This window comes from Meleagris gallopavo, chromosome 2 (assembly GCF_905368555.1).
Source record: "Meleagris gallopavo chromosome 2, MGAL_WU_HG_1.1, whole genome shotgun sequence".
Lineage (NCBI taxonomy): Eukaryota > Metazoa > Chordata > Aves > Galliformes > Phasianidae > Meleagris > Meleagris gallopavo.
This window is the reverse complement of record NC_139405.1, coordinates 62821133-62847603: the sequence shown is the minus strand read 5'-3', so window position 1 is coordinate 62847603 and position 26471 is coordinate 62821133. Positions and strand designations below refer to the sequence as shown.

Sequence of the window (26471 nt, the reverse complement as noted above, 5' to 3'; positions counted from 1 at the left end):
CCAGATGCACTTCACCATTGCAGCCCCAAACAGGTGTGTGACTCCATGTGCAGTTCAGCAGACCAGGCAGCTTAATACTGCAGAAGGCATGAGATCTCATTTCCCTTCCATTTTCACACAACCTCTCCCCACTCTGGCCTAATCAATCCTTCTCCTCTTTCCCAGCTGCACTGTCCTACCCATTTTCTTCCTACCACTCATAACACTCATTGGCTGATATCACACATTGAAATGTTAGAAAGCTGATCTTGTTTTTGTTTTTGTTTTGTTTTCCTGCTGTTTTCTGCAGTGAGTGTCAGTGAATTAAACCACCTCATGGAAGTGTCTGACAAGAGCTGAAGCTGGCACAAAGCTAGCAGCAGGGGCTTGTGACCAAGAATAGGGAGAACAGCGAGACACAGAGAGGGAAAACAGCCTGCTGTCAGTAAGTGCTGATCTACCTACTAAATGCAGAGTGCTATGGAGCTGCAGTCACCTGGTGGCAAAGCCTTTAGGACTAGGCTTTATATGAAGATAATAGTCTCTCGACTTCAGTGGTTTGCTTCTATTAACACCTATTTAGCAGTTATTTGCAGAGAGGCTAGATATACAAGAACAAGCATTGCTAACAGAGCTGTTGGTAGAATCTGCAGAAACTCATGGTCACTTTTTCAAGGGTGAATATATTCTGTATTCTCAGTTCTATTCTTGGACCATTCCCAGTGAAAACAGAGATGTTTATAGAGCTGTCCAGATTAAAATTCAGCTGTCCTTCTTACTTTTCTTCCCAGGGATGCTGTCCACCAAAGTGCAGTGCAAATACATGGATAGTGAAGTGGCTGTTCAGTCTGCAAGCTTGTAGGAGCATGTACTTGTAGGAATACAAACATTTTTTCATCATTAGGCAAAAGAAAAAAGACTACGTTACCTCTGAAAAATGTGTGTTAAAACCAAGATAAGTAACCTGAGATAACGGTCTAACAAACTCTTGAGAGGTAATCATGCAACTCTTTCATCGGTGTAGATATATAAGATTAAGCTATGAAGCTGCAGTTTGCCTCGACCACTACAGAATGTGGTATCTCCCTGGTTTTGTACAGGTTGGAGATGTACCATCTCTGAAGGGATTATTGAAATACAAGTGTATAATGACAGTTTACTTATTCTGACTTTGGGAGATAAACAAAAGCGTTCATTTCTGTATAAAAGAGAGTGGTTTTCAATGCAGAGATTGTAGGAATAGGAAATTAGTACTCAAATATAAAGAAGCAGACATGTCTAGCTGTTTCAGCCGGATTCAGAGCAGGAAATACATTATTAAACATCACCATCTACTGGAAGCTAGTGTTTATTCCTTGCAAGGGGTCCCTAAGCTGCTACAGTGAATTAATTTGTGAGACAAGATCTTGTTTTCCCAGATCTGGCACTGCTCATATTGCTGTTAGCAGGTCAACATCTGTGGAACTTTCCAGCACCAGAACGAGAAAAGTGTTCCAGCATTTAAAATACGAATGCGAAAACTTTTTTGTTACACAATGCAAACTGAAGGTGTTGATAAGCCCTAATGGCAACTTAAAAAATGATTGGGTAGTCAAGTTCTGGGGTCTGATAGAGTACTCCCTCTCTTCTTGCTGAGGACAGAAGCCTCTGGTCCCACAGATATTCATGGCACTTCTTTGCCCGATGTCCATCCTTCATGTCTCTCTCCATCAGCTTTTTTCTTCAAGCTCCAGAGAACCCACGGTGCTGTGTGGCATCAAGGGAAGATGTGAATACCCACCTCTGCAGCAGAAGACTGATATTATGGTGAAGTGCTACAGCTGTGATGGCTCTTCTCCTTTTCCTCTGCTTTCTCCTCCTTCTTCACTGCTTTCTCTCTATTTTTTTTTAATTATTTGTTATTATTATTATTATTTAGAATCAGGTGATGTTCAGGTTGGATATTACAAAAAAATATTTCTCAGAAAAAATGGTGATGAACAGGTTGCCCAGGGTGGTGATAGCATCACTGTCCCTGAAGATGTTCAAGAAACATGTGGATGTGGCACTGAGGGACGTGCATAGTGGGTGTGGTGGGAATGGGATGATGGTTGAACTAGATGGTCTTAAGCAGACTTTTCCAACCTTAATGATTCTATGATTCTGTGATTCTAAGGTTATATTTTGTTGCATTTATGCTACCAGTCAGGCAGACCATCAGAATGCTCGTACGTTCTTCTTCCCTTGGGAAAGTGTTTGGGAAAAAAAAGCTACAATAATTGTGCAAGGGCAAAGAAATTTGCAAGAGTGACAATGTAAACTCATCACTATTTTTATCAAAGGGAGTGTTTGGATCATTATTGTTAGTTAAAGTTAAGATTATGGAAGATGCTTCAATGCTTTAGCCCTTTAATACATACATGTTTTTCTAAATAACTTGTGTGATTAATGAACTTCCTCTTGGATTCATTTCATCAGAAGGCATTGGCAGTGACAGAGCTGAATATTAGAGGGGCTTTTAGGTTTGTGCAAATTGTTTTTGTCAAAAGCAAAACACTCTTAAAAGAAGTAAACATCAAGCTGTGTCAAGGACAAAAAATAAAGTAATAAAAAAGGGGGAATGGGTCTTGTTTGTACTGCATGACATTAAAACTGTTACATGTAATGAATAACAGGAAATCAGAAATATAGTTTAGGAAAGAATTAGATTTATGCTATAGGAAGGCAAGGAGAATAAAGATTGATGTTAATGAGAAATTACTTTATTTCCTTGGGGAATACTGGTCAGTGCTAGTAGGTACTGTACTGTGCTTTAACTGTGCCATAAGCATACCTGGAAAGAAATAGGTGTTAGTGTACATCAAGCAAAGAATAAAGTCATCAGGAGCTCAGATGTGGAGCTTATCATGAGAAAAAGAAAATTATCTTCCAGCCCAACACAAAGCATCTGGAGCCTCCCTGGGCTCATCTACAGTATAGCAGTGCACACTGCTTTTTGATTCTATAGTCAGGAAATGCTGAAGCAGTGTTCTCCATCCTTACCTCTACAGCATAAACCGACCTCCTGACTGATATGGGATGGGATGTCAGATGAAAATCTGACTTAGCCTTTGGGAAAGGGTTTTCTTTCTTACGGCATTACTAGCTTACATATCTATTATTTTTTAGGCAAAATGTGAAATATCATGCTCTAAAATTACTGCTTCTTTGTTTTCTGAGACATTAATAGAACATAGCAGGGGGTTGAAACTAGATGATCACTGTGGTCCTTTTCAACCCAGGCCATTCTATGATTCTATGATCTACTTGTAGCCAACAGAGATATGGGAATATTATCCCTATCTGCTGCATTATTGTTAGATGCTGCTGTGCTCAGGCTTGTGCACATTGCTCTTAAAAAAAAGAAAAAAGCCCCACAAAAATGCAATCCCTGCATCATGAGGGTTAGTCCAGGAGTCTATTCTTTAACCCATGTTGACACTATGGATGGGCAACAGTTTAAAGCAGGAGTTACTTTCTGACAATTTGTTTCTATCATGCAAACCATTGTGAATATGTTGGTTTTGCAGTTCAGAGAAGTTTGCTAAGAGGCCTTAGAGCACATTTCCAGCCTTGGCATAGAGCACCAGGATAAGAATGCTAGTGATAATGAAATCAGTATGTTTTGTTTATATGTAATATGACCTTTCCATCAGGATGAATGTTTCTGAGATTACATCAAACAGCAGAAAACTAGGAATTAACTCCTTCAAGTAAGAACAGTAGTATGTATACATTGTGCTAGTTATTTTGCCGAAGACCTTTTCAGTTCCCTTAAATGAATGCCTTCAATAAGCAGGTGTGACATCTTCTCACATTCAAGGTCCATGAAATAGAAGATGGACTTCTAATATTTTGCTTATCTGAGGCAATAAGTGCCTCTGAATGATTTAGTGAGGCAAAGACTCTGGGGCAGTTAGTCAAATAAACATAATTGATAGCAAAACTGTCACTGAAGGCAGATTTCAAGCGAGGAGCCTCCAGCTTAACACACTGTTGGAACTGAAAATTGAAGGAACAAAGAGAGTGATAGGAACTGAATGGAAGCAGGAATGATATGATAAAAAGTAGAGAGCTGAAATAAATAAAATAAAATAAAAGGTGACAACTGCCTGGGCTTTTTGACTGGTTTTGGCAAGCCATGTCAGGAGTTCCATGGTGTCACTAAAATACCAAGAACATACCACACAGGCATCAGAGACATCAAATTTAAAAGTACCCTAAGAACTCCCTGACTACAAATCACAACACGATGTCTGCTGAGAAGGTAACCTTTAGGGGGAATAAATCTTCCATGGAGATAAGAAATCTTCCATTACTGCTGATCCGTGCAGTCCCTGTGACTTTGCAAACAGACACAGCACCAACTGTCAGCGTCTCATACAGTAGACAACATGGAGTAAAATCTTTTCCATAAAGGAGAGGGATTTGGTTGTTTTATGGCTGCAAGAGTGAACAGCTTGAACACTAGAATTTACCTGTCCTTGCTTGGACAAATCTTCCTCTCCTACAAGTTATTTTCATTATCAATGGTTTCATATAGAATATTTTAAAAACAATTAGATTTTATTAAGGAACACCATCTATTCCTTGTCATATAAGAATGATTTACATGTAATTTATTGTTACTCACAAAAAAAAACTTCCTCATTTCAGTTTACTATAAAATAGATATGTTTGTTCACATATTGGCAGTGAATGATGCATCTTTCTCATGCAATCTTTAAACATATGTTTGCTTAGGAGCACTGGCCAATCCATTTTTCTTTCTTTACTGCTGCAAACATATGCTCAGTTTCAGGCAAAGCTGGTAATGCTGTATAGTAGTCATTCACTGGATTTGGAGTAGCAAGTAGAGAGAGGAGTGTTTGTATGAGCCAGAGAGAGTTATTAAATCCAAGGAGAACTTATATTTACCAAAATAGTTCTTAAATCAATATCAGTTTCAGGTAAATGGGTGGCCAGAAGGGTGAGGGAGGTGATTGCCCCTCTCTACTCTGCTTCCGTGAAGGCCTATCTGGAGTGGCATGTCCAGGTGTGGGGCCCCCAGTACAGGAAAGATACAGAGCTGTTGGAATGGGTCCAGAAGAAAGCCATGAAGAAGATCAGAGGGCTGGAGCACCTCTCCTGTGAAAATAGCTTGAGGAAGCTGGGCTTGCTCAGCTTGGAGAAAAGAAGGCTCCGGGGAGATCTCATCACAGCCTTCCAGTAATTGAAGGGATGTCTGAATGAGAGTTGCAGAGATGCCACCCTGAGTGGTCCCAGGGTTGGAGTAGTCCATTGGCAGTGTAAAGGGAGAAGCTGTGGATGTCTCATCCCTGGAGGTGTTCAAGGCCAGGTTGGATGGGGTTCTGGGCAGCCTGATCTAGTGGGCAGAAGCCCTGCTCATGACAGGGGATTGGAATTGTGTGGGCTCTAAAGTCCCTTCCAACCCAAGCTGTTCTATGATAAAGCAGCTCTTGACCCTCAGATGCAGTGAGAGGTGACTACAAATGGTTGTTGCCCTGGGGTGGAAACTAGCTGGTCCACATCTAAATGATGGCTAGAATTTGTGTCATGGAAGATATTCTGAAGTAATAGTGAAGGAGAATCCTGTTCTTACACAATGGATACCACATTTAGTTCCATAGAATCATGGAATCACTCAGGTTGGAAAAGACCTTAAAGATCATCGAGTCCAACCATAACCTAATTATACTACCCAAACTCTGCTAAATCATGTCCTGAGCACCATATCCAAACAGATTTTGAACACATCCAGGGATGGTGATTCAACCACCTCCCTGGGGAGCCTATTCCAGTGCTTAACAACCCTAGGAAGTGTTTCCTAATACCCAGCCTAAACTTACCCTGGCACAACTGGGGGCCATTTCCCCTCATCCTGTCACCTGTCACCAGTGAGAAGAGACCAACCTAGCTCTCGCTGCAAGCTCCTTTCAGATATTGGAAGAGAGCAATAAGGTCTCCGCTCAGCCTCCTTTTCCCCAGACTGAACAGCCCCAGTTCCTTCAATCTCTCCTCATATGGCATATTCTCCAAGCCCTTCACAAGCCTTTTGCCCTTCTTTGGACCTGCTCCAGTACCTCCATGTCCTTTCTGTACTGAGGTGCCCAAAACTGAACACAGTACTCAAAGTGAGGCCTCACCAGTGCCGAGTACTGGGGCATGTTTCCATGTTACCAGGAAGACAGTGGCATATAGGATTTTACTTATGAGAGATTCATTGTAAGTTGGTAGCTAGGAGGTTTTATCATATTGTAGAAATACAGATCCTCATGGGTCAGGCTCTGAAGTACTTAGCTCAGTGAAATCAGAGAACGGGATGAGATTTTATTGTAGCCTCAGAACAGAAGCTGAACAGTCTCTGTGAGTTATGCTGAGAACAGAAGTCATATACGGGCATGGTGATACGAACAAAGCTGTGTATAGCATCACGTCTGAAGTAAGGAGAGGAGAACGCCGAGGCGCTCCTCCTGCACGCATCCGGCAGTTAATCATTAAGTCCCTGCAGACCCGCTCCCCGGTGCCTCCAGCCCCGACCCTCCCCGGGAGCTGCCGTCAGGAGGGAGGGGCGCCCCGGGCCCGCCGCCTCCCGGGGCACACCTGTCTCCGGCTTCGCCTCGCCTCTCCTCTCGCTCGGCCGTCCCCGCCACCGCAGCCCCGCACAAGCGGCCCGCACCGCCCCGCTTCCGTCCCGTCCCGTCCCGTTCGGCCGCCCATGGGAGCGGCGGAGAGGCGAGGCAGGTGCCGCTGAGCAGCATGGCCAAGGGGCCCGAACAAGAGGACGCCTTCCTGCACCTCCCGGCCGCGCAGGCGATGTCTGCCGCCGCCGCGCCGGAGGAGTGCTACGCGGAGCTGCTGGCGGGCGGCCTGCTGCCCTACGCCGAGGAGGGGCTGGGAGCCGCGAGGGGGCTGCCGGAGTTGCCCGCTGCCATCAAGTCGGGTGAGGACCGCGGGAAGAGCCGCGGGGTGGGCCCGGCCCGTGGGGCAGCGCCGGTTTAACGGGAGTCTGGGGGAACGGTGTGCTGCCGACCTAACGCCGTCCCCGGGCTGCTTCTCTCTTCGCTCCCTCTCGCGCAGAAGTGCCTTTTAACGGCGAGACTCTCTCCTCGGAAGAAGAGGATGCGGATACTCACGACGGCAAACTGAGAGCCGCGGACAAGAGCCCGTCCCCGAAGAAGAGCATCACGCAGATGATGAAGGACAAGAAGAAGCAGACGCAGCTCACCCTGCAGTGGTAGGGCCGGCTGGACGGGGGGGGCTCCCAAAGGGCCGCTCCTCCGCCTCGGGGCAGTGCTGGCAACGGGAGACGCAGCGCGCCGCTCGTTGGCCCTGGCTGCGTTCATTGGGTTCCTTGGGCTTATTTCAACTTTTGATAACCTTCGTCTCCCCCAAATTCCCGATGTTCTGAATTAGCGGAGGTTTACCTGTTAGCAGAAACCTCTGTCGGGTTCCCCCGGCATACGGCTGTGAGAGGTGATGGAAGATCAGATTTATTTGGGACAGAAAGCACTGTGGATCAGCTTATTGTACCTGGACATGTGATCTAGGCTTCTAACATGGAATGAAACTGCGTTTGTTTAGCTGATCTCTTGACTGAGTAGGGATACACTACTAATATGTATATAGTCAGTTCTATGTCATTTTGTTTCAGGAAAATAACATTCTGTCTTCTTTTCGGAAGCACTAAACCTAAATGTCTTTAAAAAATGTAGAAATGACAAATTACCTAAGAATTATACTTGCTGTTATTATTCTATACAGCAACGACAGTTAAATTTTCACTGTCTCTTGCTATACTTTTTGCATTACATTCTACCACCCACGGATGCCCTCTGTTTCAGTTTAGTACAAATGAACCAAAGAAGAGTTAAAATTCTGTAGGCTTTAACCTACAGAATTTAAACCTTTAAAAGCTAAGGCTTTAGGTCTTTCCTAAAGTATTCTGGAAGTTAGTGAGCAGTACTGTTGAATTAAATGGGAACTGAGATACCAAACACAGGCTGTAAATCTGGAGATTTCCTTACGACTGAACAACAAGAATAATGTGAATATCCCAGTTTCTTACTTTAGTTTACATCTGATTTAGAGCAGACAGAAAACTGTAAGGGTTTTAGTCTGGGGAGGACATGCAAAATTATTCCATGTGCAGTATTTACTGCGTGGTATTTTCTTATACACTGGTGTAGTTTAGAAAACAAATTTATTGTAGATGATTCCAGGAGTAAATGATTGATGTTGACAAAGAAAAGAAACAATCAGGAGTGGACCACCTTCTGTTACCAATAGTTGAGCTACAGAGGAGACAACTGGCTTTTACTTGTTTTTAAATCTGACTTCATTGACCGTCGTCGGGCACTTGTACTTTACAAACAGATGCACAGAAATGTATACCCCAGAAAATGTCAGATCTTTGATTTTTGCCATGGTTTGGACAAGAAACAGCTTCAGGTCCCATGTGGAAAATAAAAATCCTAAGTAGGAAAAAAAAAGAGAGACTTAACTTCTGGTGTTAAACGTATACTGGACAGAAGATGCAAGATGAAGTCCCTGCTCTGTTCAGAGGTCAGACTTAAACCCAGGTCTTTCACTGCATAATTGGTGATCCTCTTTTCAGAGCAAGGTTGGTTCTTACGTGATAGTCATTTAAATAAAAATCATTTAAATCAAATTACATTGAAGAAGACTCATTAGGAAAAGGGACCTGGCCCCAGGTGTTCTATATTGTGCAGCTACCTTAAGCATCGAGTGCGGTCAATTTCTGGTGTGTGTCTTACTCAGTAGAAACTCATATATGTGCCATCATAGAAATCTTAGTGAAATGGAAAAAAAAAAAAAAAAAATTAAAAAGAGAGCAGTGTCAGAAAAAGGGAAGGAGAATAAAATGTGGAAACATGCTGTGTTGCTTCTTACTCTGGCAGTTTCTTTCTCTGTACAGGCTGGAAGAAAACTACATTGTCTGTGAGGGAGTTTGCTTACCAAGATGCATCCTTTATGCACATTATTTAGACTTCTGCAGAAAAGAGAAGCTAGAACCCGCCTGTGCCGCAACTTTTGGGAAGGTAAAGAACAAATGTCTTCATCGTTCATTAGGCCAGTTCTATGACAGACTTAGAGTTTGGTACACCTGTGTTAAAATGTTTAATAAATTCATTGGTTTGTTGTTTTTTTTTTTTTTGCTGTTAATGTACATAATTAAACTAATTGTGTGATTACGTATGAGACATAGAAGACGCTTTTAATTATATTAAAGTGCAAACTGAAAAGTGACACAACAAGCGATACAAGAAGGGGAATAAAAGTTAATAATGCAAAGAGCTCCTGAATGGGAAAAAAAAAAAAGTTGATTTATCCCCTTTTCTGCCTTTCCCGACAATTAATCCTGAAATCATTTTAATGAAAGGGAGATGTGAACTTTCCTAATTAAACTCTGAGTAGTTAGTGAAAGAGGAAACCAAAAATGCTGATCTTTTCATTGTTTGTAGATAGCAAAATGCATTAATTTAATTAAATAATAATAATGGATTTTAAATCCAGTTCATAAAATGTACACTTACTAATTTTTTCATCTTGAATAAGATACACTTTCTCAGTGTGTATCTAATTTTCATTACACAGTTCCAACATAAATGAGGAAGACATCAGCTTTCCATTTAAACTTTGTTTTGACAGAGATCTATTAGCTGTGTCTACATTCTACTTCTATTACTGAGTTTTATTCTTAATAAGTCTTTTCCCTTAAGCATTATTCTTTATGGGAAGAGTAGGATGTTTTTAGGGCAGTAATTTCAATCTCAGGAGTCCAGTGACAGAATATTTTTCTCGATTTTATTTAAATCACATTATGTGCCTAACAGAAACTTACATACTGTTTCAGTGAGCATAAATGCGTTTAAGACTGTGCAGCCTTTTGATAGTGAAGGGAATAGAGATACCTACAAGGCAAGGAAATATTTTTTCCTTAGCCTTTAAGTCAGTTTTCAAATCAAAGTTTGATTTTTTTTTTTTTAATTAAAAAATCAGCTTATTTCTAGCTGTTTGACTTTGAAAATGGAATGTCTGGCAGCCAAATCTTTCCCTTGGTTCTGTTTAGATCTCCGAAGCTAAAGATACAGTTGTACCTTAGGGATCTGAATGGGGCAGGATCATGGGAGAAGCCTTTGCATTGTAGAAGTGAAAATGGAAAGGAAGAGCAGACAAGGAACTTGGGAAGACTGGAGGTACACAGTGAGATGGATTAGGTTGGAAGGACCTCTGCGGCGTACAACATGCTTAATTGCTTATGTTGTTCTTATGTGCCACAAATACTTATTTACAGACTACATTAGGCTGTGTATTTATCCGTATTTATCCTCCAGTTTCTTCCATGAAAAAAAAAAAAGCCTAAGAAAGTTGCCACTGTTAGAAATTAATACAGTTATTTTCTCTCTAGACCATTCGCCAGAAATTCCCTCTCCTTACCACAAGGCGGCTTGGAACAAGGGGCCATTCCAAGTAAGGCGCAGTTATCTGTGTATCCGCTTACCAGATACATTCTAGGAATCAAATGTATTTCCTGCCTTCATAATGAGTACTAATTGGTAGGAGGGGTTATTCAGATGGAAAGCTCTAAGTGATAACTTGTGATGTACACGATGAAACTGAAGTAGCATTTAAGTGAAAACATTACGGCAGGCATAATTTCTAAAAGTAAACTAATTACCCTTCTACAGCACAGTTATTTTTATAGAGTCATACGCTTGTTGAGAACATACATCAAAATGTTGTGTGTGTGTGTATAAAACATTTTATAACATATCATCATTACAACTGTTCATCTTTCTATAAATAATGTGCAATTTAATTGTGATTTCATTTGCTTTTTGTAAGCCTGACAACTTTCAAACTGTTCTGTCCATAGCAATACTGATTAATTTAAAGGCTCAAGAAAAAAAGCACTTTCCTAAATTTAGAAGAAAGTATGTATCTGGATAATTTTTAAAAGCTCTGATAAGTATAGAGCCTGTAGCATGGTCATTTCATATACAATGTATCCATTTGATTTGTACATTTAAACTGCAGAATGTTAGAATGTGGAAACAAATTGCGGGCAGTTACGTATTATTGTTACTTGTGGTGAAATGTTTTGCTTGTTCTGGTTCTGGCACTGTGTTTTTAGTTGTGATAAAATGAGTCTAAAGCAGTGGTGAACAGCGGTAACAACATCCCTTGCTTCCACTCTCTCACCTATGTTCTCATGCCAAGTCTGCTGAGAACATACTGAAGAATTTCCCCCCGGCTGATTTTTTAACTTTTAGTAGGAAACGCTCCTATTTAAGGAAGTGAAAATGTACTGGTGTAAGGAATGTAGAGAAGCAGTAATCTGTAGATGCTCTATAGAGTTTTTAAGGAGTTTTACTTTTAGAAAAGCCATGTATAGGGAATAAGAGTGATTTCATGCATTTTCTGCTGTGCTGAACTTCAGCTATGGTTACAGGCACAAGCTGCTGCAGATTTGGTCAGCTTTTCAGATGGACATTTGCTGTTGCTGTTGTGTTTAAATTTTTAAGGGATATAGCATTCATAATCTGTGCAGAAATATTTGGCAACCTTCTAATTCTTGAATGCCTCTATTAAGTCTTACTCATGTTCACAAGCCAGCATATTTAAAGATATACTTTCAAGTTTTAATGAATGAGAGAATACAAGGGCAAAATACTGCAAAGATTCTCATTATACTTTTGATCTGATATATCTAATAAATTCATAAACAGGATCCAAACTTCTAAAACATGTAATATATCTGTGTCATTAAAACGTAGTATGTAGGCATCCACTAAGTAAAGAGGTATGTTTCAAATCTTGTTTTTGACATGGGAATCTAACTATAGACTTAATTGCATCACTATAATTCTCTTTACTCTAAGATATTTAACTGTGCTAGTACAGATATACTTCATACATGACATTTCTTCAGCAGATCCAATAGCCCTACTGACCTTGATGGTATTATGTGCCATATTTTCATATGGATTAACTGTTCTTGGGCAATTTCCTCAAAGGAGGATGAGGCATCAGCAGGTTTTGTTTGAACATCTGGTGTATTTTTCTTCTTTTTTTTTTTTTTCCCCACGGGAGTTTTCCTCTTAGCAAATAATTCTATATTTTAAGCATGGTAGTGGAAGTGACTTGTTTCCTGTTGTGGTTTTTTTTTTTTTTTTTTTTTTTAATTTTGTTGTTGCGGCTATTATTTGGATGTAACATTAGAGAAGAAATAATAGCACTAGCTATATTTGACAGTGATATTTTGTGCTGTGATGTTGCCCGGGAAGCAGTTGTTGTCCAAAAGCATGAAAATGCTCTCCAGTAGAATCATTATTCTTATATTACAAAGCAAAGCAAACTTCCTAAGAAAAAAGAGCCCTGCACATCCTGCATGTGCACACAGTAACACGTTGATAGAGCCTGTCCACGATCAGAAGAAAGCAAAGAAAATAAATTATCTATTCCAGCAACCTCAAGGTGACAGAAATTTTCTCCTACACCGTACTCATGAACATGAACTGGATTTTAGAACACTGCTGTTCTAAGTTATGAGGCACGGGTGCTGCTCTAAGGTGTGAGATATACAGACAAATGTTGTTTTCTCCTCAGATTCTGAGTAGCATTTTTTATCCGAGGTTCCAGGGGGAGCCTTAAAAGTGGTTCTAATAAATTCAATGACTTAAGTCCTCAGTCAGAGTGTACAAAAATGTAAATACTAAAATACTCATTTAATCATTTGACCAAAAAGGTACAATGTATTGGAACATAGTTTTGTCAGCAGTGTTCACTTTATCTCTGATGCCCATGCTGATCACTCCAGGTTGCTGAATAGCAGGGGAAATTTCTATATCCCAGCTGACTGAAGGAGGGCAGAGCACCATAAATAAATAAATGTTGCAAACTCTTCTCTGAGATTACCATTTCTTAAGCAATGGTTGTCTGTAGACCAGGTTCTGAAGCCTCCTTTTTGCACAGGCAGTGTTGAATATACCATGGCCACTAGTAGAATTTAGATGTGATCTTCATTGTACATGAGTTATGTGGAGCAGCTATTCAGGAAAACGCACACAGGAGGCTGCTGAGCTCAAGTTACAATTTAATTTCTATGTAGACTTTGACCAATGTTGAATCTTAGCTTTTATCCATCATGTCTAAAAACTATTATCTTATTTATTAGGAGTGATTTAGTGGGTTAATAAAACTGATATGGCATCTGGCCCCATGATAACAAGTTATTGCAAGTCCCTGAACAGCTTAAGCCTATCATTTCCTTATCAGCTATCATTTGTGTCAGTGTATGCTAAAATCAGGGCTACTAGTTGCATAGGAACATATGCTACAATAAGCCACTGAAATTAAGAGAAAAGCAGTTCAGTTTGTTTTTCAATAGATCTGTTACAAAAATCAAGAGTAAGTTTCTTATGCCAGCTGATTTAATTTTATGAATTACATGATAGAAATAGAAGAGTAGAACACGTATAAGGGGACAGAAAAAGGGTACTTGAAGTTGTAGGGTAAAGATGTTATCAGCATATCTGGAATAGGTATATTACTATCAACAGTGAGTCAAAAAAGAGATATTCAGCTAATCACTTTGGGATGTAAGAGAACAAAAATCTTTATGTCTTATTACTCTATGAAGCACGCCAGACACAACTTGAAAAGCACAAATAATTTTTTTTTTAATATAACTTCTGTCCCATGACTAGAAAGCTGTATTATTTTGTTAGTAAACATTAAAGGAAATTAGAAGGATAGTTGCTCTGCTCTAAGGACACATTGAATAGGTGCTGAAGCTTCTATTCTTCATGTAATAAAATGTCACAAGTGTAAATTCTGGTATCTTGGGGCATTCCAGAACAGGAACAAACGTTTTGCTTGCCATTACAAACTGAGAGTGCAAATCATGGGGCCTGTTTCTAGCCCTAAATCTGTTAATACTAAATTGGGTAATGAATAATGTAGATCTTAATTCCTTACGTGTCAAGAAATTTTGGTTTTCTTTGGCTTGTGGTTTAACAATAGGGAGTTCCATCTGGTGTGTAATTGAAACTGAGAGGTTTGGGATATCAGAATGGATGCAGAGAAATGCTTGCTTATATGGCCAGTACCAAGTACATTACTGTGCCTGTAACATTTCTAAAGAAGTAATCAGAGCTCTGTTTAGTTTTTCATCCTGTGCAATGCACAAACTTTGTAATGTCAAATTAAGTAAACGCTGTTCTTTCTTTCACAGGATCCATACATATACATTTTCAAAACTACTTAAGTCACATCGAAAATAACTTCATTTTCATGAAAGAGAAAAAAAAATGTCCATGCCTTTAGCATTTTTGTCAGAACCCTTTCAAATATTAGGAATTTTCTGATATAGACGTTTGGCCCAAATCCATCTGTTTAATACCCCTTAACCAAGAGTAATGACTGAAAAGCTTCAGGACTTTAATTCACAATACAGATGACACACTAATGTATCTGAAATAGAGGACAACTGTCCAGCATTTTGACATTTAATGAAAAGCCACATTTAGTGTAAGGCATCCTAAACCACCTTGAAATGTTGCTCTGATTTGGTCACTCACCTTTGATTTTATTTAGTAAAAAGGGAATTGTAATAAGCAGATGTACCTGTGTCTGATCTTCTGAGAATTAACAGATATTTTAAAATGCTCTGTTCATCACATCACCATCCCAAGAGAAATATTTTTTCAGGAAAAGAAAATCAGTAGTAAATTAATAGGTGAGAGACATGAGAGACATTTGGCCTTCTTAAGGGTCTCGCCACTGTGATCTACCAGTATTACATAGATTCATCAATTTCAGACAAACAATATAAGCCATGATATTTAACAGCAGCCACTTTTTGCCAGTTTTTTGGCTATGAAATCCTGGATGCACCCAATGAAAACAGAAATGACTATGTCAGCCAAGACATTCAGATCCACCTAGGCTGAGCAAAATTATCACCAACAAATATTTTCTTAGTGTATTTTGTATCTAATGTCTTTAGTCATATTTATAAATACAAAGCATTTTAGTTTTTTGTTCTATCTACAGCTACCCGATGTAAAAACAAACTGTAGAATTGTAATTTATTTTTTTTTTAATGAGCATCATCAGGAATAGCAGGAATTAGCTGAAAACCTTCATATGTTCTATGAACTACTTGCTGGAGGGTTTTACTGTGTGCAAGCCTAGGGCCCCCAATACAGGAAGAATGAGAAGCTGTTGAAATGGATCCAGAGGAGGGCCACAAAGATGATCAGGTGTTTGGAGCACCTCTCCTTGAAAATAGGTTGAGGGAGCTGGGCTCGTTTAGTTTGGAAAAGTGAAGGCATCAGGGAGACCTCATTGCAGCCTTCTAGTACTTAAAGGGAGCTTATAGGCAGACGGGGTACAGAATTTCTACACAGTATGATAGTGATAGGACAAGGAGAAATGGCTTTAAACTAAAAGAGGGGAGATTTAAGTTAGATGTTAGGAAGAAAGTCTTTACTCAAAGGATGGTGAGGCATTGGCACAGGCTGCCCTGAGAAGCTGTGGATGCCCTGTCCCTGGGGGTGTTCTAGACCAGGTTGGATGGGGCCCTGGGCAGCCTGATCTGGTGAGTGGCAGTACTGCCCATTGGCACGGGCTTGTAACTAGGTGATCTGTAAGGTCTCTTCCAACTTAAGCCTATGTTTCTATGATTCTATGATTGTATCTTAACAATGAAGTTTTTGAGAAGTTTTTGAGATGTTTTAGTGAAATCAGTGCAATGTGTTGCCTATCACCCCTGATGGAATTATTCTACGACCAAATCTTGCTCTCCCACTCTGCTCGGGAAGGTTACTTCTTCCATAGCAAAACCAGTGGAAAGCAGTATTTTATGTATAATCAAATTTCTTAGCACCAGCTCTTGTTGTTAAGGTGTTGTGCTCAGAGCAGCAGGGGATATACAATAAATATTTCCTTTTTCCAGTTCTGCTTTGAGGGCAATAATTTCCAGGAGAGCAATGAGGGAGATGAATGGAGATGATAACTGCTTAAGCAACTAAAGCAGAGTCTGTCAGCCTACAACCTAGGAGATGAATGAACGAATAATGCATTAGCATCGCTCATCACAGAAGGATGAACACTAATTTATGGGGAAAAAAAGCAGTAGGGAGTTACTTTTACTGGAGAAGTGTTCTGTGAAATCCTCTAGATATAACAGTAGTATACCTGATAGATTACACCTGATGGATCAAACCAGCACCTTTGCAACAACCTGGAGTTAAAGAGAAAGACAATGCATATTAAGAAAAAGAGATATAACAGGTTTCTGGTAGATATATTCTTCCAGATAATATGATTGTAAAAGAGAAAATGTTTTAAATTTAGAGAAGATGTTAGCCTTGAATTTTGGATCAAATCATGACAATTCTATTTTCTATGAGACTAGATTATTTTTTTCTATGGCAGTGAAAGAAATTAGTAGAAACTGTTGAGGAAAGTTTTCATATGGCATTGAAGATCAATGTGACAGTTTGTTTTATTTGACGTGTCATACAGAAATAAAAACACTCTTTTTTTTTTTTTTCCCTCACAGGTATCACTATTATGGAATTGGCATTAAAGAAAGCAGTGCATACTACCACTCTGTGTATTCTGGCAAAGGCTTAACCAGGTACAGTAGAATACACCTGAGATGTAAAGCCTCTGCACCTGCTTTAGAAAGATGGTCAGTGGAGGTGTTACTTAAAACTTCTCTAAGGATGGTAGGACACTAATTGCTGTTGATACCAGAGCTAATATTGCTGTAACTGTCAATATCTGGCATTCAAAGATTTAGGTAACAGTTTGCTCCTTAGATACATTGATTTTTGTTTTAACAGCTTGATCTGGATCTTTTTCTCGTATCTACCAGTATGGCCTCATCGTAGTCAGCACAGAGCTGCATCAACATATACCATAAGAGGATTTTTTAGTGTAAGACAGCAAAACACATTTTCCGGAATACTTGTCTCATTTTGTTTGCTTGTGCATCATCCTGTGATTTCTTTCCCCAGGACAGCTTCCCATTATGAATCGTCTGGAGAACGGTGTGAAGCTGGCACCTGTGGGTAGGAGGGAGGAGGGGTTAGTGTAGATTAATATTTACAGGTCCTTTAACTGGCTAATATCAGTTTAAACCTAACCCAGGAAGCTCTAATTATATTTATTTAAGGGACAGCTAGCAGGATCAATACGTTACGATAGCTGCCTGTTGGTTTGCCAAAGATTAATAGTTCGTAAAACAAATGTCTGTGTTCACATATGGCTTGAATGACGGCTTTCATTGTCTACAGCAGTATGCCCATGTAAGTGGGAACTATGAGAAAGGAAAAGAGTAAATGAGCTTATAATCACACACAGAAAATTCAGCTGCTGTCAGATTCAGCTTACATCCAAAAAGCCTTCTTCCAAACAACAGAACAAATGTAAAAGTTGAGGGTAATGTCACCAGTAATGCTGAAAAGGAGGATTCTCTCTACTGAAGGCCTAAGGTATAATAGAATGGAATATGCTGTTTCCTTACCCATCGTTTGTCCAAATTTGGTGTACAGCTAGATTATTTTTTTTCACAATTTAGCATTATCTTGAACAAATTGCTCATTGAATTGACAAAAATCAGTTCTTTTCACGTAAAGGAATATCGTAATTCTTAAACCTCAACTCAGTGTCAGCCAATGCCCTTTTCACTGAAAATTCTATTCTCACACAATCTAATAATCATAAATGCAAACAAATTGGAGATTCTGCAAAATTCCTCAGGGCTGGATTTTCTTTGCTCACATAAACATATATGTAGATTTTTGCAAGTACTTAACGCTTCTGAAAACCATTTTTTCATATGACTGAGATAGCTGTGCATTTTTGAAAATCCTGTACACTACATATCAGAATCTTTGCGCCAATTATGCCAAATAAACCAAAAGAATCATGTCTTGAAATTCCTAAAATTAAGGTGGTTTGTTTCCAAAGAGTTTACAGGTAACTCTAGATATCCCTGTCTTGAATAAGAAATACGAGAAGAGGGACCGGACTCTCAGCTTATCAGTTGCTTAGCAGTCACTAGCTAGGAACTTTTTATTTGTGTCTGGACTTGTGCTCTCATGTTGGAGTCATTGAATTTTCAGGGTTGAGCAGACACTAGCTGATTTAGAACAGAAGCTCGAATGCTGACTTCGCATAGTCAGGGCTATCATTGTGTTTGGATATGGCTGTGTGAGGACAGTGACGCAGTAGTCTGGGGTTAATAGCAGACTTACAGGGAAGAAAACTCAGGCAATGTGGGGATTCAAAATAGTGAGTAAATACCCAGTTACTGGCTGCTAAATATAATGATCCATCTTTAACCTCTGCCCTTTGCTCAATCACTGCTCTAGAAGTGAGCAATAAAAAATTTTTCCTGGACCAATCTCAGAGTGGAAATAGGCAGTGAAAATATATGATTTGATGATGGTATCAGATCACACTATTCCAATACAAGTAAAAGTACGTGTAGGTCTTTACCACAACATATGCTAAGTAAATGGCAGCTTGTGAAATGATTAGAAGGGGCCTTGGTTTAGTTGCCTAAATATAGACCTGCAATTCCATTTCAGCTTTAATTGCCATTTGAATGTTAATATCTTCGTAAGTGAGCTGACTATAGTAGTCTTAAATGTAGGATTGTTGATTCTTAAACAGCTTAATTCCACAGTAAATTTGACCTCCTAGTTCATTTAGATACCAAACTTTGCACCACAAAAGGAGAGTAACTGACACTAAAATTATTGATATACACAGCATTTTGAGAAGGATAGCTTTAGGTTGTGATTAAGGTTCTGGAGGAGCAATACTAGCAGATGCTGCTTAGTGTTTTTGCTGTACATTCTGTGTACATTATACTATCTATGTAGAAACCTGCAGTCCATAGCAAAAATAATTAGCTATGAAGCTAATCAGCAACTCATTGTAGTCAACTCAGAGTTATGCCTTCATTCATGCTCTTCTATCAGCAAACCAGGGAATTCTGTGGATAACGTAATGAATCATCACATGATGGGAATTGTGCCTGGCCTGAGCAGGTGGAATTCATAATCTTTCAGTCTGTGGTTTTCAGTCCTGCCAGTATAGCATCTCAATAACATGGAATGACCACATTGCTGCTAATAATTATAAGACTTTGTGTTGCCCACAATATCTTATCAGCTGGCAGAAGAGGAAGTAACAATGATCAAACAAGCAGTGCTATCTTGCACATTTATCATTATACTGATCCTTTAGAGTCTCTATCATTACACATTCTCTAGTGAAGTAGCTATAATTTAAAAGGTGTTTTTTCTAATGTCTGCCTCTTAGTCTATTGAATTCATCAGGAATCTCTGGAATGGACTATTAAAAGCACTGTCACCATACTGCAAAGTATTTTTGATAGTTACAAAATATTTCATGTCAGAAATGCATTTTGCTTGTATCAAAATAGTACTGTGGTAAAAGAGAGTGAGAGATCATTATGTTTTCTTAATTTTCCTAGAAAGTGTATATTCTAGATACATTTTTTTCTATTCTGAATTTACTCAGCTGCATCAAAAAATTTGAGTTTCCTCGACCTCGTGGACTTGCATTATGTTGCCCTTCTGATCTTTGTGAAGTTGCAGAGATCCAAAAAAATGAACTGAAATTAGTTTCATACTTCACTTTTTGGTCAGAGGTCTGAATCTTCATGTTTAAAAAATACCTTCAGTAAGTTTTCTTGATATTGTAATGTACTTGCTAGCCAGTGGAACAAGTTTAGAAAAAAGCATGAGTTTTAGTATTATATCTGGAGAAACATAAGTCATTTTTCTAGTCGACCTATTTTACATGTAGATACAGGTATGTAACTATGTGTATATGACAGAATGATAGAATATACCTGTATGTATACAAAAAATGTTTTACTTATGAAAAAATAATAAAATACATTTATTTTCAAAGGTTCTCTGGAAGCAAGTTGAAGAATGAGGTAAGTTCTTTAGCTGGTTTCCTTTCACTTCTATCAATCAAAATAGTATTCATGACCTGTGGTTTTCTTCATTCACTTCTTTCAAAATTTCAACAGTATTTTGCATTAAAGATTAGACTGCAGAACCCTTTTTCATGTCACTGAGTATTTGCTCCTCTAAATACCTACTGGAAAGTAAGACTGGAAGAGAAATTCCAAGGTTCATGTTCCAACCTAATTCCCTGCAGCTGCAGAGGTTTGTAATAGACTTTCCTAAACAGAGGCTCAAGGTCAAGCTTCTAAGATTTTTGTATCCATTACTTTTGTAGGAAGGCTTTCTCAGAATCTCATTGATCTGATTGGAAATTAATGGGTTTTGATAAATGGAATTTTATACCTCTTCACCAGCATGACATTTTATTATAATACATCTTTTTGCTACTTTTTCTTACTAGTTGTAACAAAGAAAACAGCTCTTTAATCACTTATGGTCAGCATTACAGCCTTTCACTGTACTTCTTCCAATGTTATTATCTCCATAGATTTATTTATTTTTTTAACAAAGTCTTGCAAAAGGCATGTCTCCAGTTTCTGTTGGAAAAATCTCTTCTGATGAATCCTAGAACGATATATGTTTGGAATGTGTCAGTTTCACAAATCACCTACAGCTTTAGTACTCTGCCATCTAATACAGTCATTGTCATTCTGGCCATATTTGTTCTAGAAGATTAAAGAACATTGCACTACTATCTTAATGGTTAAGGAGTGCTCTTACGATTGTTCTTTGACACCGAGTTCAATTGTCATGGCATAGCCTGCATCCATACTACTGAACTCCTAATCCTAAAAACAGCATAGTCACTTCTCGTTGCCCTAAGGATGAAGTAACAGTTGAAGCATGGCTGGGAATTGTTTAGAAGAGTTGTATCTGGCATGAACTGAAAAAAATGTGAGGAACCATTCTGAATGATATAGTTTCGATATTGTCTGGGGTCATTTCTTGATGCCATTTAATTTACCAGACTGAATATAGTTTCTGTGATGAACTGATAGAAAACTGGTCTTTCTACTTTTTCATTTTCAGATAAGCAGTTTTCCTAGCTGATAGCAGAAATTCTTATTGGTCCCTGAGAGTGTAGCTTTACTCTATTGATTTTCAGCCCCTTTATTGCCCTTATCTGAAAGCCATCCAGATATTTCTACATGACCTCTTGGTCTTCCTCTTTACTGATGATTTTCATTAGCTCATGTCAGCTAGTTTAATCTATGAAATACTCTGTGACATCAGTCCCAAGTCTGATCTTTGAGAATTTTCACTTCATTTCCTTTTCAGTCCAGAAGTTTCACTGTAAACACTTGTTTAGCTGGAGCCACTTTCTTAAGCATTTTACATTCTTCATCCAATCCCTACTCTCACCAGCATATCTGATCGTTTCCCATGGTAACACCATATCAATTATTTTAGTAAGGTTCCTATAGATTTGCAGCATTTTTCCCTGTTCAGATAATCAGCTATCTTATCAAAAGAAGATAGCACTATGCCATGGGATATCAACGTATTCAAGGATTCATCAGCAGTACTATAGCATTCATTTTTTCAGAGTTTGTGAATTAAAAATTTCTGATTCCCTTGGCATAAATGAATATATGCTTTAGTTCCATCTCAGATGTGGAACTCATGTTTCCATAAACCTATCTCGCTTCTGCCCTTTCTGCTCCAGACTTTAATACTGTGGTCCTCTCAGAAAAATAATCACAGATATGTCAGTGGAAATAAGTGAGAAAAGAGCATGAGATCTCTATTTTGTAGCTCTGTGTTGTCTGAAATTACTGAGATGGCTCTTAAGAGAAAAACATAGTTTTGTAGTCAAAACTGAATTTTAATAATCTCAAGTTATTGAAAATTTGGCAACATACGTTCCGTTAAAGTGAATAGCGAAGTGTCCTTATTCATAAGCTTGAAAGTACATGCAATTAAGAATTCCAGAAACATTTACAATGACTGCATAAGGTGTCTCAGTAAGAACATAAAGACATTGAAAAGATGTTAAAGCTCTGATTGTCTAAATATACTGAGTAAATGGCATTTGAATGAACACTTACTTAGTGCCAGAGACACTGTTTACTTCTGGCATGTTTTATCACATTTTCTAGTATTCTCTCTGCAGGGGGAGATATCAGCAAATTCTTTTATCTAAACCAGTTAGTGCACCATTAGAGTCTGTATGGTTAATTAAGCAGATAATATTACTGTCATTATCTTAATGTTAAATGGCCATTAGAAACAGATGGCATTAAATTGAAAGGGCAAGTGGCAGTGGGTTAAAATATAAAGGCTAGAACTGAGACACAGTCATATAAGCCCATTAGCAAGGTACGGAACATTGCAAATTATTTAAGTCACCCACCAACATCATTGCCTTCTTTTGCATGAACTAATCCTTCTAATCAGAATTTTTAGTATATTTCCTGAGTAATTACATCTTAAAGTAATCAAGATTGCTCCTGTTATTAAAAAAAAAAAAAAAAAAAAAAAAAAACAAAAAAGCTAAACAAACAAACAAAAAAGCACAAGCAGTTCCTGATACTTACAGGCAAAGTATTGACATGAAGAAATATTAATGCTTCAAAATTTCTATAACTTCTTTGACTTAGAGCTTGTATGTAATTGGGTAGTAGGTAGCATAAGGAAAGTTTGTTTACATTGTGTAACTTCTATTTTCTGGCTGTTTTGGTAGAGATATCACCCTATAGAAATGGGAGATAATATACATAGTGAATAAATCAGCTACAGCTATATTTTTGTCAGTGTTTCTGATAATTCTACTTGAAAATGACTTCCAGTTGGTGAGTCAACATTTTTAGGGAATATTTTTTTGCTCTCCTTCACACTATATTTTTCTGTAAGCCTACTACACCTGCTATAGTGAAATTTGACTGTATGCAAAGGGGTAGGAAAAGGCCACTTAAAGTGCTATTCAAACACCTAGAGCATGGCCAAAAATTCCGTTCATTAGTACAAAAAGAATCTGCTCGGAAGTAATGGATTTACCACAGGAATATGCAGAAAGTCTGCTCAAGGCCTTTGCCAGGCTTTAACATAAGGACTGGGTAGACTAAAATGTAATGAGTTTCAGCCAAATAATCTTTTCTAGAAGTGAATGAAGTCCTCTGAGAATAAGCATGATTCAGTAAGGAAGCTCCATAACACAGATTCTATTGCTTCTCTTGTGGATGAGGGTTTCATCTTAAATCATTTTAGAGCTTAATAAGCATGACGTGGTTCATGTTATAAATATAGGCATAGTAACGTTATATCACTGCAGGATGTGACTGTTTCAATCTATGGAGAAACAGACTAAACCAGACTGTGAGCGTACAAGGTTAGGAATTTAAATGAGGATAGATTTACTTTATATTGCTTCATGGTCAGTTTGAGAACTGACGCAGACAAGGCAGTAGTTGTCCATCCAAATCCCATCTCTCCAAAGGCTCACATCTAATAATCATTCCAGATCTTTCCTCAGTCAGCAACTATTATGAGATGTGTCCGTAATATTTCAGAATTCAAAAGCGAAAGAGACTTGGAGAATTTTAAGAACTGCAAGGAACTCTCAAATCAGTAGAATTTAGTGTAATTCAAGACAAATTTATCTTGTCTCTAGGTCAGTGCTGACAATTCATCAACAAAGAAGCAGGAGAACACAAAACCACAGTAAGGAAATCATCCTTACTAAGATACAAAACTGCCATAATGCTAATGAACACCCTTTCTTTTTTATTTCTCTTTCTTGTTGTTAAAGAGGTAGCCTTAGAAAAATCATATATTCATTTCCTCTATAAGTTCCTTTGAAACTGCATTTTCTCTTTCCAGCTTTATTCTTTGACTCCTGAGTTTGAATTTCAGGACTGAAATGCTTTACAGGATTTTTTTTTTCCATTGTGTAAATCTATGCTTGTGCTACCCAGCATAATTTTATTTTGTTCTTATAGACAGAAAAAAAATGCTTCAAAAATGTTCACTGAACCAGATGTAGACACTGAAGTGAGCAGCCAAACTCTGAGTCACTTCAACAGATTAGGAGGAAGCCAGATAAAATCAGTGCCATGATGCAGAAGGATACACATCTCAATCAGTCTTTTTTTTTCCTACATGGGTTTATGTGTGCACATGTTTCAGTGGAGTAGGAGACAGAACTAGAAGATATTTTCTGGGGCTTCATGTTAATTCTGTCACAATTACTGGAAGCTACGTAATAAATGTATAGTTCAGAAGTGTCCCTACATACCATCACACCATAATGCTATTAAATATTATAAAAAGTTATGATAAAATAAAATGTCAGGTATTTTAGTAAAGCAGCAGAATCCACTCTCGTAGTGCTATCAGAGCAGGAAGAGAACAGGGGAGAGCCATAGCACCACCAGTACCCAAGCTCCTTGCACAGGAAAGATGCATATTAAATAAAACTTAGTGTTACCCTGAGGATATCACAATCCATCCTGTAGAAGAGAGTAACTGATGTTATTCTACAGAGTTTTTAAACACAGACTAAATTCAAAGCTTATGGAATTCCATGAAATAATGTGGTTCAAAGATCGCATTGTTCTGATAACTGTAATTGGTATAGTTTAGATTTAGGCATATATTTCATTACCTTTCTGGTCTGAAATACAGGTCTGGATAAGCATCATTATTTTGAAGACTAATCTGAACGTAAAAATTCTAGAATGCTGAGAGACTCTTCAGATAATATACAAGCGTAGCATGAATTGTTGGTTTCATTTGAAGTTGAATAAGGTATTTCACTGTTACTATTTTTCCCTCACATTTCAGGGTGGTTTTACTCGGAAATATTCTCTGAGTTCCAAAACTGGAACTCTCCTCCCAGAGTTTCCAAGTGCCCAACATCTTTTACTTCAAGGATGCATTTCCAAAGACAAGGTAAAATATGAGCTACTTCTCTTCTAATTTACAGATCAAAAATTGCCACAATGTTTCTTCATATCTTAGCCTTTGAGGTATTGACATGAAAGAGCCAGAAATGTCCATAATCAAACAGAGGTGACTGATTTATAGAGAGGGCAAACCTTTACTAACACCAATTAACTGGCTCTCCTCTGGAAAGATGGTTGAATTATTTACCTATTAACTGACCTAGTATTTCACAAACTGATGGTATGTAAGACGGGGAGAGCAAAACAAACAAACAGAGTTGTATTCATTCCAAGTGCCTTTGGATTTAAGGTAAATTTTGTTCTGATTAGATCAGAACAAATAATTCACAGCAAATAATTAGATGAACTTTAAAATCATTCATTATTTGAAAAGAGACTGTGAAAATCGGAGTACACAGTTTGGTTTTTTTTTTTGGAAGTTAGTAAAGTTGTATTCCAGTAGTAAGTATACAATCTTGCTTAACCAAAGGGTCAGTTCAAAGTATTGCTGTAGTATGCTTTATATCTTTGGCTGCTTTCCTTTGTGATGTCTGTATTTTATTTCTGTTCACATTACAGACTGCTATGTCCCTGAACTGTGATAGATACCTTTTTGGTACAAATTGTGAACTTTGAATTTTAAGCTCCAGTATAGATCATAATGGTGGTTGTCTTGAGACATGTTGCTTTAACACTTTTTGTTTAATGAGCCCTTCCTCTTAAATTTGCTCCATGTAAGTGAAAACCAGGGTTCCTGTTTTGAAGAGCTAAACAGAAAGAGCCATCTGTAGCACATATATTAGCTGGAAAGCTTACAGATTCTAAAGAAAGTCTATGAACTGTTGTACTCAGCAGTGTACCTCATCTACTGCTATAAACTCCATCATGAATTGAAATCACTCAAACAGCATTCTTATAACACTTACATCTGGGGAACATTTGAGATTCCTTGTGGCCTAAGTACAGCAGCACAAATAAAACTGGATTTTACCACTCCAGCAATGAACTATAAGATTAAACTCGTTTTCTCTTCATTCTTGGATTGGTACCATTGTGGGTGCTCTGGTATTGGGACCAGATGACAGGAGGGTCCAAGAGGGCTTTAGGGGGGAATCCCTTCTGCAAACAGGCTCCTGGAGTTATGAAGAGGCTGTGGAAACAGAGATGTTTTTATGCGTCTCCCTCTCTTTCCCTGTTACTCTATCTTTATTCCTTGTTCTTGGTTGAAGGTTTTTTGTGTTTTTTTTTTTTTTTTGCTTTTTGTTTGTTTGTTGTTTTTAATTTCCTATTTTCTTTCCTCCCTGTTTTTTTTTTTCCCTCTTTTAGCTTATCTGACCAAGGATTATTGAGCTCTCTCTAGCAGTCCACACTGTTATCCCTAAGCTTACTATTCCATCACTCAGTCCCCTAAAGTAAGATGCTTTCAAAATTGGTACAACAATTTTTACGTCTCTAACAGAAGACAAAAGGGAAGTGACTTTCGCAAGCTTTAAAGCAGAGAAAATGTCTAAATAATCCTTAGATTCTCTGTTGAAGAGAG

The 26471-nt window shown here is 38.3% G+C and overlaps 1 protein-coding gene across 1 annotated transcript in view; it reads left to right on the top strand.

Annotated features, from left to right (window-relative positions):
• Positions 1–6233: 6233 nt before the first annotated feature.
• Positions 6234–26471, top strand: part of RFX6 (regulatory factor X6) — a 36605-nt gene continuing 16367 nt past the window's right edge. Inside the window, exons 1-7 of the mRNA XM_010707437.4 lie at positions 6234–6940; positions 7078–7234; positions 8936–9059; positions 10430–10491; positions 16592–16669; positions 19987–20014; positions 24831–24938. Of these exons, the coding sequence (XP_010705739.4) occupies positions 6757–6940; positions 7078–7234; positions 8936–9059; positions 10430–10491; positions 16592–16669; positions 19987–20014; positions 24831–24938 (741 nt within the window). The 5' untranslated portion in view covers positions 6234–6756. The remainder of the gene's footprint in view (positions 6941–7077; positions 7235–8935; positions 9060–10429; positions 10492–16591; positions 16670–19986; positions 20015–24830; positions 24939–26471) is intronic.